This window comes from Prionailurus viverrinus, chromosome B1 (assembly GCF_022837055.1).
Source record: "Prionailurus viverrinus isolate Anna chromosome B1, UM_Priviv_1.0, whole genome shotgun sequence".
Taxonomy (NCBI): domain Eukaryota; kingdom Metazoa; phylum Chordata; class Mammalia; order Carnivora; family Felidae; genus Prionailurus; species Prionailurus viverrinus.
The window spans coordinates 30318029-30335761 of record NC_062564.1 but is presented as its reverse complement, the minus strand read 5'-3'; the positions used below and the strand labels follow the sequence as shown (position 1 = coordinate 30335761).

Sequence of the window (17733 nt, the reverse complement as noted above, 5' to 3'; positions counted from 1 at the left end):
ATATACTGCATATAACTATTTAGCAGAATACACATGTACATATATACAAACATATGTATGATGTGCCTGTATGTATTTAAATATCCATTGCTGTGACTCTTTGTTATTCTAAAACTACAGGTTCTTATTGTGTGCACAAAAAATATGATGAAGTCACCTTTTTACAGATTGACAATGGGCCCACTTATTGGCACTAGTGAAGATGACTTCAGGAACATCCTCAAGTGTCTGCATTCCTGCTCGTAATGAGAGCTTCCTCTTAAGAGGAATAAATGCTGGAGAGACACAATCAATACTATGCATTGGAAAGATATCTCCATTCCACCCATGATGTTCTTCCTTATTAGCCTTCATGGGAATACAATATAATACAACATACATGGGGACTGCTTTACAAATTACAAAACATTTTATATTATTGTCAGTGTAACTACAGCTCGTTTACCAATATCACAACATTTTCAACACCACCATCAATTTGGGAGAGGGGGAAGCTAAGCCTATTACCCACACGAGCCAATTTTTTAAAGGATCCATTGATGTACTAGTCAAATTTTGTGGACATAATATTTTTCGTTCATCTCAGAGGAAACAGCAAATTTATTGCTATGAGCCCAATGTTGCTATGGGATCTTGAATCTCACTCAAATAATTTTTCTCCTGATTAAAAAAAGAAAATCTAGTAGAGGATATGATTGATTAGTATGTATATTCTCTTGTATTAACCTTTTAAAGACTGCAGTACTTAATTAATTTGAAAACCAGTTAGGTCTATTACTCTCTTCCCTAATCTGATGCCCAGGAGTTTTCATGGAGCTCCTCAGCTAAGAATTAATTGTGAAATTAAGGTTTCCTACATAAAGACCAAGCAAAATGAAATGCAAATAAAAATGAACATATAGTGTATAATCTGTATAGGCATAGTATATGTGGCCTTGTAAGCTGCCATATTTGAATTAATGAAAGGAATCTACCCTAACGCATCATGTAATGATGGCTGCCTATGGCATCCTTTTTTTTTTTTTTTTTTTTTTTTGAGAGAAAGAGAGAGCACACACAAATGAGCAAGCGAGAGGGGCAGTGAGAGAGAGACAGAGAGAGAGAATCTTAAGCAAGCTCTATGCTCAGCATGGAGCCAGATGTGGGGCTGGATTCCACAACTGTGAGATCACAACCTGAGCCGAAATCAAGAGTCAGACTCTCAAATGACTGAGCCACCCAGGCGCCCTGTGACATTCTTTTTTACAAGAAAGCTCAATGGACTTATTACACTCACAAAGTCCAAAAATTAATGAGCAGATTGCACAGGTGTGTGTCTGTCTACAGTATGGCAAATTCTTTTTTCCAAATAAGATAGGACTGAAAAGACAATGGAAAAGGTAGACAACATAAATTTCTAAAACGTAGCTTAACAAAATGATTGGCTACATATATATTCTTTTCTAAATGCTTGAAAATAGTGAAAATATGGTCATTATTTCACTCAAGCTTATAACAATTCAAGGAGAATTTCTTGGGTTTTTGTTGTCATTTCATAGTTGCTAATCTAAGCAAATCTAAACAATGACTTTCACTGCAGAAAGTTCATAATATTGGATGGAAGACTTTTATGGTCTAAGCCAATTTTTTTTCCTGATAGTTATATAGCTGTGTTAATGGAATTAAAAGTAGTATCAGATATCAAGGTCATCCTGCTACATTTTTCACTTTTTTTTTCTGGGGAGAAAAGAAAACAATGTCTCAGGCAGATCTCCCCCAAACCTCTGCCATCTCCTCTAGAATCTCGTGCCAAAATACATTCTGAACATCTCAGTGTCAAGAAGGTACCCATGTGGGAATTTCAGTAAATCACAAGGAATCTGTTGCATAGGATGAGATTAGGATAATTAGTTCACAGCAGCAAACCAGGATCTTTCAGCAAGACAACCTGTGTAGAAATTACCAGACCACAGTTATGTACTGAAGTACTTAAATACGGGAGAGATGAGTGAGACAACACAAAATCAACAAAATTACTAGTATTTTATAGAAAACATAAATTAAAATCTCAAGGGGAGTTCAATATAATATGATATTTTGACAACGTGCTCTTATTTTTTAAACTTTTTTTCTAGGGCCCCAAAGGAAAATGAAATTCTTGAGAATTCCACTCTCTCAGCCCAAGTCAACATAAATACATTTAGGAAGAGATGGTTTAGCCAGGTGGCAGTTTACAACCATAGTAGAGTGCTCTTTTTCTCTCTGAAACAGTGTTTATGTGCAATGTTTGCCCAGATTTCAAAGGACACAGGGATGTGACAACATAAAGGTTACGCATCTGAGTCCCAGGGAGCTCCCAACCTGAGCTGAGACTTCTTTGATAACCAGAATTGGTCTGAATATAGCAAATTCAGAGAGCAGAGCAGTCGAAGAGGCTGAAGGATCAGAATGATCACTTATTTTCTTTTTGGTTGTGCTGCCACTAAGCCACTGAGGGGTAGAAGGAAAAGAGAGTCTCCTGATATTGCCGAACACATTGGCCTCGTCTATCATGGTGGCTGCTGGCCCAGAGGCTCTGATGAACAGCACACTGGTCCGCAGCCTCTGAGGAGAGGGGCGTTTCTAGGAAGCCATGTTTCATTTCACTCTCCAGTGGTGAGCCCAGAGCAGACACTTGACCAGAAGGTAGATAATTGGTAAGCTCTCCAGGTCTTTCCATATGGTCTGGCACAGTAAGTTCTGCAAATCAGATGCTTGCAATGGGGAATCTGCTTCGGAACTAAGAAAGCAATCATAAAATAGGAATTAAAATGGAAAGAATGCCTTAAAAAGAGTCATGAAGAAATGACCAAGTGGGATCACAATCAGGTTAGAGTTCAGAATATAAAGTGGCATAGTTGAAAGCAACACAGGTGAGAAGATAAAAGAAGTAGAAGAATCAAGAAAGTATCTGAGGCACATCAAAGGCAGAAATACTAGAGAGAAGATCCAGAAACCCTTGTCACTTAGATTTTTAGATATGCCCTGGGTTCACTTTTCTCCTTGAACCCCAGTAACAATGAAGTTCCAGTTCTTCCCCACAGAACTCCTTGTTCTTTATGTCTCACACCCTTCCATCAGTTTTTGTCCTTCACACACCAAAGAATCTACTTAAACATTCACAAACACACAGGTACAGAGTGAGCCATATTAGACCAGGAATATAAGAAATCTGGTTTGGCGTCCTTCTTTGCTACCAAATATCTCGTGATCCTGAATGTATCTGTTTTCAGACACATGCTAAGTCTACATACCTTTTAAAATGTAATGAGAAGGTTGGATAAGGATGAACTATTTCTAGGTTTCTAAGAAAAAAAAAAAAGAAAACAAAACAGACCACCCTGCATTGTAATTGAGATTCTTTATTCTCCTTCAGATGCTCTATGTAAGCCAGTAAGACCCCATTCTATAATGAATTTTAGTTGGCTGTTTAAGAATCACTTCCTTACAATATTCTGTGAACTTCTCTTTCCTCTTGTCACGTAAAAAAAACTGATTATCAAAAACATCCCAACTTTCATTTCTCTACATTATAATTGGTTAATACTAAATATTCAAATTGGCAGCCAATTCTTGGAGGAATTAATACGGAAAAATGAGTCGGATGTCTCTCCTATGAGAGAAATGTAAAAAGCTGTATTATCATTCGGCACCCCAAAATTAATAAGAAACTAAACCCTATGGGCTTTTGCCAGGAATGATATAGCAGTAAATAATTCACTGCTTACTCCTGTAAATCAGAAAACACAGAATAATAGAATCGTACTGTAAGCACTCTGTGAGACCGTGACACTTATTCTAATTGTATTTTCCTGGGAATTTATAGTCTACATTGCTCTACAAATCTAATCCAAGTGTCAAAATCATAATTCAATAGCATTTACCACAAGGAGACACGTTCAACCAAGCCAATGCCAAGCTGAGAACAAGCTACTAAACGTGGCACAATAAGAAAAAAAAAAACAGGAATAAGCCACTGAAATAGGTTTTTAAATTTGTGTTTCAAGTAGCATCCTATAAAATTCCATGTGGGGTAAAATAATGCCAGTGGCATGCTTACTGCTTAACCTGTGCTGATTAAAAAGTAAAGTGATGCTATATTTACCCATATAAATTTTAAATGGCTTTTACATTTTAAACTATAAACGTAGCTCCTAAAAATAGTAATGGAAACTACTTTTCACTGTTGTCCTTTACTCTCTGTGGAGGCAGCTATTTAAGATTAAAGTAATGAACTCTGATTACCCTGCGACAGAGCAGTTCAGTGGGGAATCCAGAGAAGGCTGGGAATTAACTTTCCCAACTCCGTCCCATATTTTTATCTTACTCCCTCTCGCTATCCTACTGAGTCAACGGACACAAACTACATCAGTCTCCTGTGGAGGTGACCCTCGAGTTATTTTTACTCGTCCCTCACATTCTTACCTTACCACTTTAAGAGACGAGGCCTTCACAGCTGACACTCTCTCTCATCTCCTGCCTAGAGCAGAGCAGTGTAATTAGGCTTGGCTTTATGACAGATGACAGGGCTCGTGTGGGCAGTAGTTAAGTGCCATAATGCAAAAAGAAAAAGAAGCACCAAAGGGTTTTTGAAGTCACATTTTATTATTTCAAGAGATTGAGACGCTCCCTGCTAACTCATCAGCTTCTAGAGGTGACTCCATCAAATTGCGGAGTATTGGGGTATCACGAGCAGACAGCCACCAGCTGTGATGCTTTTACGTCTTCAGATCACTCAGAGAAGCTGCTGGAGGGGAAGCAGTACCTTCTACCTCCAAGGCCTCCATTTGCTTAACAAATCTCCCTGGCACTGTTCTCAGCGAAGCAGAAGTCGACTAAACATGGTAGCAAATGCTTTGCCTCTAAGTCTCTCCTGTTTTCAGAAGTAACAGGCCTAAAAAAAATTGATAGGCCTAACTTCCTACTACCTAGAGCCAGCTGTATTAAAAACACGCAGGAGAACATTAAAATATCCAGGACTGAGTCAGGATTGTATTCTTCTATGCATACACACACACACACACACACACACACACACACACTGTACATATATTCATTTGGAATATTCATATGTACATACATATGCATGTAATATACATATCCTGCATATACATATGTATTCTGTATATAAATACTCACACACATACATATACACGTACATATTCTGTTATGGATAGAGCCAAAGACTTGACAGCCGTCCCTGACAAATTTAAAAAGAGGTATAACCTCTTTCTGTTTCTGCCGTGCATGACCTTATTGAAGTAAAAAAATAAAATCTATGTGTATTTCAGTTTATATGAAATTGGGGAATGAAGAATTTCATGGAAGACACACAAGATACTTGGAGTGTATGGTTTTCCTTCCGTGTTTTTTATTTGTTCACAGGAAGATTTAACATACAAGTTTATATTACAACTCTTACCACACATCTCGATTACTCCTCTTACAGACTGAGAAACAGGATGTAGTAGGTATCTCTTACCGTTTGAATCCACAATGGTGATATTGGCAGAGGCACTATCATTTCCTAATTTGCTGGTCACTCTGCACATATATTCTCCAGAATCAGCCAGTGATGCTTTGTTAATGCGAAGTTCTGACTTCCTGTAAGATCAGGACAAAAGTGGTGTAAGTATATTTCACAGAAATACAGTGACCGTCAAAATCTATTTCTCTGTAGTTTCAGGGTTCTCAAACTCCCCCTCTACAGGGACCATGTTACAACACAACTTACTAATACATACATGTATGATGTGACCAAGAGTAAAAATGAGATATTATCACATTTAAGTTATACCATGAACATGACCTTAATTTTATCACCCAGATTAGTAATTTAAAGTAAGTCTTCTCTAATTTTTCTTTTTATTCCTCTACTGCCACCACTAAACACATCATGCCCCAGATATTTTTTTCAAACCAATTGGTAAATTTTCTTCCTTTCTATATCTAAATGTCATCCGCCACTAGGAAGATTAAAAAAGCGTAAAATCATTTACAAATCTGGTAAGGACAGACACTTAAGGAAGGCTAGAATAGATTAAAATCCTCTGCACTTTTCTCAGTAGTATCATTAGGAATTATGTTAATTTTGAATGAAGAGGATTTAGTACTTACAAAAGAAAGGGAATTTAAGACTTTCATTGCTAGGAGCATAGAAGGACACAAACCACTCTTAATATTGAAATAAATATACAACAACAGCACACACATTTATAAAACTGCATATAAATCAATATTCAGCACTCTTTCAGCCTGGGCAGCATTGTAATTTGCATCTGTCTGTGTTTTACTGTTGCATATAGCCAATAATTTAAGCAGTCTCCATGATTTAAAAACTCAGAACCACTGGGGTTGGTTGAGTTTACTAAAGAATTTTTATTTATTTATTTTTAATTTTTTAAATGTTTTATTTATTTTTGAGGGAGACAGATGGAATGTGAGTGGGAGAAGGACAGAGAGAGATGGAGACACAGAATCTGAAGTGGGCTCCAAGGTCTGAGCTGTCAGCATAGAGCCCAACGTGGGGCTTGAACACACGGCCCACAAGATCATGACCTGAGCCAAAGTTGGAGGCTTAACCGACTGAGCCACCCAGGTGCCCCCACTAAAGGCTTTTTAAAGTCACACCTCAGACTGACTGCTTGGGCTCTTGGGATGATAACAGGGAGAGAAGACAGCAACTCAAAATTATATGCAAAGCTTGCATAAGTTACAACTTCCTAGTTTTATAGTGAAGTTTCTAGTTCTCTCTCTTTTTTTTTTTTTAAATTTTTTTTTCAACGTTTATTTATTTTTGGGACAGAGAGAGACAGAGCATGAACGGGGGAGGGGCAGAGAGAGAGGGAGACACAGAATCGGAAACAGGCTCCAGGCTCTGAGCCATCAGCCCAGAGCCCGACGCGGGGCTCGAACTCACGGACCGTGAGATCGTGACCTGGCTGAAGTCGGACACTTAACCGACTGCGCCACCCAGGCGCCCCATGAAGTTTCTAGTTCTCTTGGCAGATAATATTATTACTCAAATTTGATCAATTGTTCTAATTAATGAAAACTGAATTCCTACGATTCTCCTCCAGTCTGTTGAACTGAAACACCCACCCAGTCCCATATGTAAGCCTTACAGCCTTCCATCATGGTGTTTCCCTTGTGCCATTTCTTCTTCCTAGAAAGGGGGTCCCATATTTGTACCCATCAAGATATAAGCTGACCTTTAGGGACCACCTCAAGTGCCAATCCTTTCATCAAAGCTTTCATGATCACGTAGCTGGTGCTGCTCTCTTCATTGTCTAAATTCTGATGGCCTTGAGTACCTCCTGGTCCTCACAGTTCTTTCAGTATATCTTATTTTTCAAGCTAGGACATATGCTTTGGAGGGGGAGTCCATAATTTAAACTTCCGGGTATCCTCAAAGTTCTATGAGGATATGCCACTGTTTTGTCCTTGGTGTATCCTCAAACATTACTGGATGAATGTGTGAACAAATGAAGAAAATATTTGGATGCTCCCACTTAAGCTCTCTCCAAGACCTAATGTTCCTAATGTTGGCTGCAGGAAAGGAGGCTGCAATATTAAGAGGGCGCAGCAGTGGGAGGAGGTCCAGACCAAGGCAGCAATGGTCAAACCAACATGTGGACTAAAAATTGCTGCATTAGTTGTGACTTAGTACAATGTCAACAAGTAAACTTGAGAAAACTTAAAACAAAACAAAGTGTACTGTATTCAAATAAATTTTGAAAACATGGCATTAAACAAAAACAGGCTTTTTTTTGTCTTGTTAATCCTACAGGAACTCTCCAAGTCTTTAATATGCTAATATACTCTGACTCTCCAAGAGGGGAATATATTTAGTGACTAACTTTTTTGAAGATGGAATCCTTGTCATCCACATGGCGCATCTGTTCCCATTTCCTGAATACAATGGTCACAGAACAAAGTTGATAAGAAGGGGACCTAATATAATAACACCCTTGTTTACCCATGTAGTGGGGAGGACCACCAAGGGCCATTTATACAGCAATATTCACATATTAATCACACAGGTTCTCCACAGAAAAGTTTCCCTGAAATATATCCCTGTAAACCAAAACAGAACAATCTGAGGGCATGTATCTTGGCAAATCGATATTAAGATCTAGTAATAAACTATCCCAACTTGTAAAATTATGAAAATACAACAATATTAGGACATTATCCCCATCAAGTTCTGCTAACTTTTAAGTCTGGTTTTGGAGTATTCAAATCTAGTGTTTTTCCTAATGAGTTATCAGCTATTTATACAACTTTGTCCATAAACACCAAGTTTCCTTTATGACAGACACCAATGAAGAAGAGTGAGAAACAATGTAATAAACACTATAATAAGCTTGTTCAGCCCAAAGTAACATAACTAGCTGAAAGAATTTTCATGTACGACTATGGAACCACTAACAATAACTGATAGATAAATCATGAAGAATGTCAGGTTGAGGAATAATATCCTGGTTTTCAACACAGAAGAAAGAGTGGATTCCTGGGCACCTGGGTTGCTCATTTGGTTAACCATCCCACTTCAGCTCAGGTCTTGATCTCATGGTTTGTGGGTTTGAGCCCCTCATCGGGCTCTGTGCTGACAGCCTAGACGGCTCAGTTGGTTTAGCATCCGATTCTTGATTTCAGGTCTGGTCATGATCCCAGTGTCATGGGATGGAGCCCTGTGTGGAGCTCTGCAATGAGCATGGAGTGTGCTTAAGATTCTCTGTCTCTGTCTCTGTCTCTGTCTCTCTCCCTCTGCCCCTCCTCCCCACTCTTGCCCTATCTCTTTCTCTCTAAAATAAAAACAATTAAAACATAAAATAAGAAAATGGTAACTTTTCTTGTTAAGCCCCTAAATTCTAAATTATAACAATAACATCCCAAGAATATACAACACACTCTGAGATACAATGATTCCAAGAACACCCCTTCTTTCCTATTTACGTAAGTTAAGGAGGAGTCCTTAATGATATGTGAGGAGTTCTTTCTCAGCCCTGTGCCATTAACATTTTTACTAACGAACTGGATCAAACTATAAGAAACATGGTAATCAAATTTACAATTAAATTGCCTTAAAGGGTTAGTTCTTAAAAATCTTCCTAATAGACCTACACAGTGTTTCCTGGAATACTATTCCAAGTAATGTAATAAATTTTATGCTTGAAAAAGAGAAAGAATAAGAAAAAAAGAAAAAGAAAAATTTTCTATGCTCAAATAAATACTGCATTGAACAAAGTTAAATAGATTTCTTTACAACAGTACCTCTTAGTGGTTTTTATGCAAATATGTGCTATGAATTTCCAAGGCAAGGGTGACATGTGGCTAAGGTATCCTTTCCATAGAGAACCCGCTGGGATTTCTAGGACTGAACATCAATCGGCCCAGAGCAAGGTTCAGTTTAATCAAGACAAACATAACAAATACATTCCAGTTCAAAAATCAGTAGCAAAATACAGGCTTGGAGAGATGTGCCTTGACAATAATATATACAGAAAAAAGGATTTCAATTAGCCATGAATTTAACATTATTCCATTTTAAACAACTACTAAAAAAAGAAATAAAAAAAAGAAACATACACTGTTGGGCCATATTAATATTAAAACAGCATAAATCAAACTGGATAAAAGTCTCAATACACTGCTCACAGGCGGGATCACATCTTGAATATTTAATTATGTTTTGAAGTGGCATTTGATGAAAAATATCAATAACTAGAGGACTTTAGAAGAGGTTGATCAGCGTTGAATAGAGCTTACAAATCTTATCACTAGAGAAGATTCTGTTAAAGAAACAGAGGTCCTACTGGCAGGCACCTATGAACATGATATGGATAGCTTTTTAAATATATTTCATGGTCACCTGGAAAAGAAAACTATCTGGGGAGGCTCTTGTGGAATTATGTCTTACAGGAAAAAGAAGGCATATTTTGAGTGTAAGGAAGAATTTTTGAACATTCAAAAATGGGGAGGGTGTCTTTCTCTTTGGAAAGATTCAAGTCTGGATAACCACCTGTCAAGAATATCTCTATGCAGAGAAAAGATTAAATTAGATCAGTGGTTTCAAGTATTTTGAAAAAAAAAAAATCCTGTTTTAAAGTGAAAGCTTAAAACAGAGCCTTATATTCAAAGCTATCATGAAGAGACAAAGATGTTCAGGTCAAAGTGGCTGGCAGCCCATTTTCAATCTGAAGATTCTTCAGGGACACGATGGGAAAAACATTTATCCAGATGATCATTAAGATCCTTTTGAATTCCAATGATACATTGAACTATGAGAGTCTTCAATCATTAGGTCCTAGAGTAAGGAACAGGAAGCAGGAAGACAGTAGAAATAGATAATCCTTTCTTGAAAATTATATATTGCAATGATTTGGGGATTTGATAAGTATGGTTACAACAGTTTTGTTTTACTCTCTTTAATAGGCTACCGTATGCTCTCCATAGGAAGGAAGTTAACTTGGAAAAAGGGTGACTTCCCTTCCAATCATAAAATGAACCTTTTGCTCTTTAATCAACGAGTTATCCAGAAATCTGGGAGGGGTTGATGTTTTAGTGGATTTTCACTTTCTAAAAGTATTAAAATAATTAACTCATGTAAAGTGTTTAAATGCACTCCCAATAAGTGTTAACTCTTATTACAGTCACATTCTATATTCCTGCAATATTTAGACTTCTTATGAGCATACATTACTTTTGGATTGAGAAAAACAATACTATGTAAAAATAAAGTAATACAGACTGATTTAAAGACAAAAGTTCTAAATATTAATTTCTCTTTTTTTAATATCAAAATGCAAACTCTGTTCTTTCAATAAGTACTTACTGACAAAATGGGCCCAAGGTTCCAATAACTACTATCTCCTTTTTCTTAGTTGGCTTGATTCTTCCACCATAGTTTATAGACCAAGGCAATTTTAATGCATATGGGAATATCTCGTCAGTTGATAGAATTCCATTCCTCTGATCTCTAAGGAATCCTATATGAACTCTGTGAGTGTGTGTGTATGCGAGTATGTGAGTGTGCTTGTGTGTGCGTGTGTGTGTGTGTGTGTGTGTGTGTGTGTGTGTTCAACACAGCTTCAGACACTGTCGACCTGTCAATAAAGAGAAGGATACAGAGCAGGGAGAAGCAGCTATCATATACAATACTAGGGACTGCACCAAACAACTCACATAAACCCTATGAAATGGGCACTGACTATTCCCATTTACACCCAAGGAATTTGAGATTTCCTTATAATATAAAATTAAAATGATCTGCAAGAACTGTTCAGCTGATAAAAGAAAGGGATGCATGTGAACGTTTTCTATTATGCAGTCAAAGACCCGCAACAATTGTCAACAGAAGAAAGCATTCCTTGAAAACTTTTGCAGAAATCTGACCAGACCAATTAGATCCAATTTTAAACAAAAGTAAAATACGTGAGAGTGGAAAAGAAGAGCTGAGGAAACACTATGGGCATCCAAAGGAGCGTGCCACACACACATGACAGGAAGTCGGCCTTTCACGAGGCTAACGTAGAACAGATATTTCAATGAGGCCGGTCTGACAGCTTCAAATATGAATCTGTCACACTCCAAGCTCTTTAACCAGTCTTCTTGGCCAAAACTATCCACCCGGCAGAGGAAACAGAACAAAAGGATAAGCAGACACATAACACTAGGGCATTTTCCATTTTTTAAAAATTGGTTCCACCCGTTGCTTCGCCAAATAAAATAAGCAGCCTCAAATGTAAATTCGAAATCGTAGGAAGAACATGTAAGAATGTATGTCATTAGTAGGAGCAGGACAGAAGGGCGATAAAACTTCACAAAATAATGGATATTGCTTATTGCTGTGATGTCTTTTCCTAACGCTAAGGGATTAAAGGGAAATTCTGGCTGCAATGTACCATCTAGATTCTGTGAAAAAGAAAACCTAGACTAAGGATTGGAAAAGAGTCAACATTTTTCTTAAAATAAAGACAATCCCAATGAAATCCTAAATCTCACACTACAATTCACCTCTGCTTGGTTGATCAAAGCCGAAGATAAAGTTTGAGTAACCAAGTAACCAAGGCAAAACGTTACCAATTTGAATATGTAGGTGAAACTGAAAAATTAGAGTGCTTTTTTATTAAAGACCATCACCCAATGCCTAAGCATGTCTCCAGCCCTGTGTTGTGGCTTCGCTATACGTAGAAAAATCACCAGTAACTGAAAAGACAGCAGGCATAGAGTCAGACCTATTTCAAATCCAAGCTTGAGCATTCATTAACATTGGATATACAGCAAGAAACTAAACTTCCCTCATCTTAGGACATTCATTTTTTTTTAAATGGGTATAACAATAATAGTATCCATTCTCAGGTGCTTAGGTGGCTCAGCCTGTTAAGCATCCAACTCTTGATTTCAGTTCAGGTCATGATCTGACAGTTTGTGGGATCCAGCCCCGCATGGGGCTCTGCGCTGACAACACGGAGCCTGTTTGGGATTCTCTCTCTCCCTCTCTCTCTGCCCCTCCCCCCAATAAATAAGTAAACATTTTTTGAAAATCGTATCCATTCTCTTATATGTATAGGACAAGTTGAAATAATAGGGCACCTTGCAAATGTTAATTAAATTTAGATTGAGTTTGGTTCTTTAGCCTTAAAAAAAAGTTGACAACACTAATGGCCCACTTTACACAAAGTGTCTTATTTTTGGAAGATCAAATATGTTAAAATGTTTTGCCAAGAGTAATTTACAGTCACACAACCTGAATAAAACACCTTTTCTTCCATTTAATTCTTTCTAGCAAGGCTATTGTTTAAAAGAAGTAATTTCTGAATATTGGCCTTTCTGGTATAATAGGATTTTATTAACATGTAGACCGTACTCTTAGCTGTCTGGACCTATGAAGCCAACATGAAAATGCTTTTCTGAATACTGACGACTCTTTTATATGTCATCCAAGCCATGCAACAAATTACCTCTTTAAACATATACATACTGTTTTCAAAACCACGTTCACCTTATCTACTCAACTTCATTTGCTTCTCCCCAGGCATCCTTAGACTAAATACTCGCAGTCTGAAGATGCTTTGTTCTATTCCCTCAACCTCTTCTCCCTCCCCTCCTCCTCTCCTTCTTTCTTGGAAGCCTCCCCTGTCCCTGACTGGGTCCCCTTGCACTTCTTGCTATGACACCCAATGACTATCGCTACTGTAGAAGTTAAGATGGAATATTTTAACTGTTCAGCAACTCTCTCCCCTCTAGACCACCTGCCTCTTAAGAACAGGGAGCATGTCCTCCATGTCTGGGTACCTGGCATCTAGCCCAGGGTCTGACACACAGCATCTTGTCTCATAAAGGACTGAATTCCCATCGACTCGCCCACTGGCCTCTCTACTGTCCTATAAACAGAACTTGCGGGACGCCTGGGTGGCTGAGTTGGTTAAATATCTGACTTTGGCTCAGGTCATGATCTCATGGTTCGTGAGTTTGAGCCCTGCATCAGAGTCCACTTTGGATCCTCTTTGCTGTCGGCCTCTCCTCCACTCTCTGCCCCTCCCCTGCACACACTCTCTGTCTCTCTCAAAAATAAATAAACATTAAAAAAAATTAAAAACAAAACAAACAAAAGCCCAGAACTTGCTACTGACTACCGTTCTGCTCCTTCTCTATAACTTCCCATCCCACCCTACCCACCCAGCCAGAGGGGATTCTCTCCCTTCAGCAGACAAATCCACCTCTTTGTGGCTACTCCTATAGCTCTCGGGGTCTCTCCCTCTTCCCAAGCTCAGTATCAGGAACCTACAATTTAGCACCAGGCTTTACTGTATGTATGATGGGCCAGATCATTCATCAGGAGTATTTTCCCTAATTAAATCTTGACTTAGAGTAGAATTTACCTTAATATAAATAATAATTTTCTAAAAGGTCACTATTTGCAAACGGATGGGCTGCTTGAAAATCCTGAAGTTCCCCAGCCCTAAGAGTGCTTTAGCATACGACCTCGGAAACCACCATGCTTTCAGATAAGGCTGAACTCCAGAATCCCTATATGATCTGTGACCCCCCTGAGTGCAGAGATAACGCCCCAAGCTGCTCCCATTTCCTCCCATTCCCAGCATAAAGCCTTCCGTGGGCACCTAAATATTACTGATATCATTTGACAGCCATGTGGAAAGAAATGAGACATTCTCCTGCATGTGAAGATAACTTAGTTTCTTACGAATGTGTCTAATTGATGAAAAACAAAGCAGACTCCAAAATCCAGTATCTAAAAGTTTTTTTTTTTCTTGTTACACTTGTCAAAGCATCATAGTTATTTTTTTTCAGTTCACTTGCTCTTCCTCCTCCCCTCCCCACATGCACACAGGGTATTACACCTGTATGCTTTCCATTTTTAAAAGAAGGAGTAAGGCGTTAAAGGGACCCAAGGAACAGATCTGTGTTCCGGCGTAGTTTCTTACTCGTTGTATGACTCAAAGCCAGGCAGAACATTTTTGTTTTCCATTTAAATTTCTTAATATGCAAAATTAGTCACCATGTACAGTTCAACTTCCCCTACTACCTATGGGAACGTTGCAATAAGTAATATTATGTAAAAAAAAAAAACCCAAAAAACAAAAAAAAACCACACCATGTCACTTTACAGAGTTAGTTTTTATATCTTTGGAGAAGCATCTGTTGCAAAAGCAATCCCTACTCTTTTGTCCAAGTCAAGAGATCCTGCTGACACACTAAATAAGGAGACTAAGCAGTGTAGTTAATAAAGCCATGGAAACTAGGGGGAAAATTCACTGATTATGGTTATTAGAGCAATTAAACACTTTGGGAAGATGAAATTAAATTTCCATTATAATCACTTTGTTTTCTCTTGCTTCATGACTGTGTGACAATTTTTTGGTAGGTGTTCTAGAAAATCAAAGTACAGGAGAAGACTCTTTTGTTGTTGCTGCCAGTATCACATCTGGGATGTCACCGGAATCTGCGGAAGCATGAGTAAAGAAAATGTGATCTTTGGGGCGCCTGGGTGGCTCAGTCAGTTAAGCGTCCAACTTTGGTTCAGGTCACGATCTCACGATTCGTGGGTTCAAGCCCCGCATCGGGCTCTGTGCTGACAGCTCAGAGCCTGGAGCCTGCTTCAGGTTCTGTCTCTCCCTCTCTCTCTGCCCCTTCCCCACTTGCAATCTGTCTCTCTCTCTCTCTCTCTCAAAAATAAACATTAAGAAAAATTTTTTTTAAAGATTAAAAAAAGAAAATGTGATCTTTGAGTTTGGAAGTCCTATCACTCAGGTCACACTGATTAAAGGACTATTTGCAAGCAAAACTCTCACATACTTATCTCTTCCTTAATTTCAAAATGTAGTTTGATGTTAGAAGAGAATCTCTTAACTAAGGAGGTAAATAAAAATGAGGAGAATAGGAATAATAAAGGAGCATCGTTTTAGAGTAGGTATAAACCCCCCTCCAAGAGGTTATAGGAATCACAAGAAGCCTTTCCAAATGTGGACCTCCACAAGGAAGGTGGGATGATTTAAGATTCTTGCTAAGATGCTCTGATGTTTTAATCTGCTACAGTGGGTGATGTAGTTTCACAGAATTGTCAGTTAAAAAAACTTATTAGGGGGAGGTGCCTGGGTGGCTCATCAGTTGAGCATCCAATGCTCGGTTTCAGCTCAAGTCATAATCTCATGGTCCATGGGTTCAGGCCCCGAGTCGGGCTCTGTGCCGACAGCATGGAGCCTGCTTGGGATTCCCTCTCTCTCTGCCCTTCTCCCACGTGTGCTCACTCTCTCTCTCTCTCAAAAATAATAAATAAACTTAAAAAAACTTATTAGGTATAGCTGTATGTATTAACCTCTTAACTTGAAAATAGTTCAAATTCAAGTGACCCCATTCTCTTTCCATAAATCTAGGTATTTATTGAGCTTTATCACGAAGTTGGGATATTGATTGTAGAAGGCACTGTCCTCTCAACAGCATTCGTCTTATTTTTAAGAAGTCACATTTTAAGATCTAACATATTCCAATTACAGCAGCTACCACTACCACTAAAGCTACTTCCTTCCTTCTCCCTCCCATCCCCCTCCACGCCCTACAGTTCTCTCCCCATTCGTTTTCTTTCCTCATCCAGAAGCTGCAAGAATCAAAGTTTCAAATTCCTTTCTATATAGTAACGCAATTTCTGGCTACCATAGGATGAAAAACCTTTTTCATTTACTATAGATCATGCTTTTTGATAGTAAATTTATTTATTGGGGCTGAGAATAATTTTTATTATATTTTATACCATTCCATTGCTAGACACTGCCTCTGCTATTATATGCATGATACTTACCCCGGCTTTTTTTGTATCTTGATGTTTTGTGGTTTGTTCTTTCGGTTTAATTCGTTCCCATTCTTGAACCACTTGAACTTGAGAGAGGAGTATTCGGAACTGGTCTCACACCGAAGCACTAGTTTAGAGCCTGCAACAGACTCCTGGCTTCTCATCTCTTTCAATCGGGGAGGCAAAGCTAAAAAACAAAAGAGAAGGAAAAAAATTTTGATCATCTTCTAAAGACAAACATATTAATTTTAGGTGAGCTGGATCAAGACACCATTCCCAAATGTTTTACTATCTGAGAGAGAAAGACAGAAGGGGGGAAAAATGAGTCAACCAAAATGGATCTCAGCTTGGAGAAAAATAAAATGCCCAAATATAAAATATACTTGGGGCAGGGGAGAGCAAGGGGAACCTAGACTATAAAATATTCTAAGTGGTCAATTCCTCAATCTTTACATTTTTCTGATGCCATTAAAAATCCTGAACAGTGGTTATTTCAAAAAGACAAAAAACTATGCTAAAGGAGAATACGCAGCTAGGCCATTATGACTAATATTATTATTATTTTAAATTCCAGTATAGTTAACATACAGTGTTATATTAGTTTCATGTGTACTATATACAGGCCATTATTTGGAAAGTGCGTTCACATCTCAGATCACAAATAATCTTCATCATGGCTCTGTAAATACATACAGCAGGCATCATACCCATTTTTTAAATGGGGAAGTTTAACTTCAGAGACGGGTAAGTGACTGACTTGTCCACGGTTACAATGTTTCTGGAGAGTCAGAGTTAGAAGATGCTATCATCAGAGGTGACCAAAGAACAAAGAGAACTCATAACTCTTAACGACGTTCCTTTCTTCAAGAAAGAAATTCTTTAGCGACATCACTTTTTTTATTGGGCCTCAGGCTGGTGTCCTCCACGCAATGAATGACCATTCCAGATGACAACCATACTCAGATCAAATTGTCAGTTTGATTGGCTTTAGCTCTTCTAAATCTTCTCAACAGAGACTGGAAGTACTTAAGCTGTGCATTACCTGGTAGAATACCTTAAGCACCTATATATCAGTCTTATTTTTAGCAAGACAGCTTAAAAGAGTATCTATTCTCTACAGAAATATTTATGGATAAAATGTTATACTATCTGAGATTTGCTTCAAAATAAAATGGTGGCAAGGAATGGATCGGCATAAAAATGAAACAAATTTCCCAAGAAGTTGGTCCATCATTGTAGAAGTCAAGCAACGATTCAATATACTAGGCCTGTTTTTTTCATAATAAAAGTGGGTTTTTTTTTAAAATAAAAGCATAATGAGTGGACCTTCCTCTGCATACGCTTCACTTCATAATCAACATCACAGAATTTGAGCTCTCAACACTGTTTCCGCTGAGTCTCAG

General features: G+C 38.2%; 1 protein-coding gene across 4 annotated transcripts in view; it reads right to left on the bottom strand.

The window, feature by feature from the left end:
• NRG1 (neuregulin 1) overlaps positions 1-17733 on the bottom strand; it is a 1114285-nt gene that overhangs the window by 159800 nt on the left and 936752 nt on the right. For all 4 annotated transcript variants that reach the window (XM_047857141.1, XM_047857147.1, XM_047857144.1 and 1 more), the window contains exons 2-3: positions 16340-16517; positions 5501-5622 (exon numbers count right to left, since the gene is read on the bottom strand). In XM_047857141.1, the coding sequence (XP_047713097.1) occupies positions 5501-5622; positions 16340-16517 (300 nt within the window). The remainder of the gene's footprint in view (positions 1-5500; positions 5623-16339; positions 16518-17733) is intronic.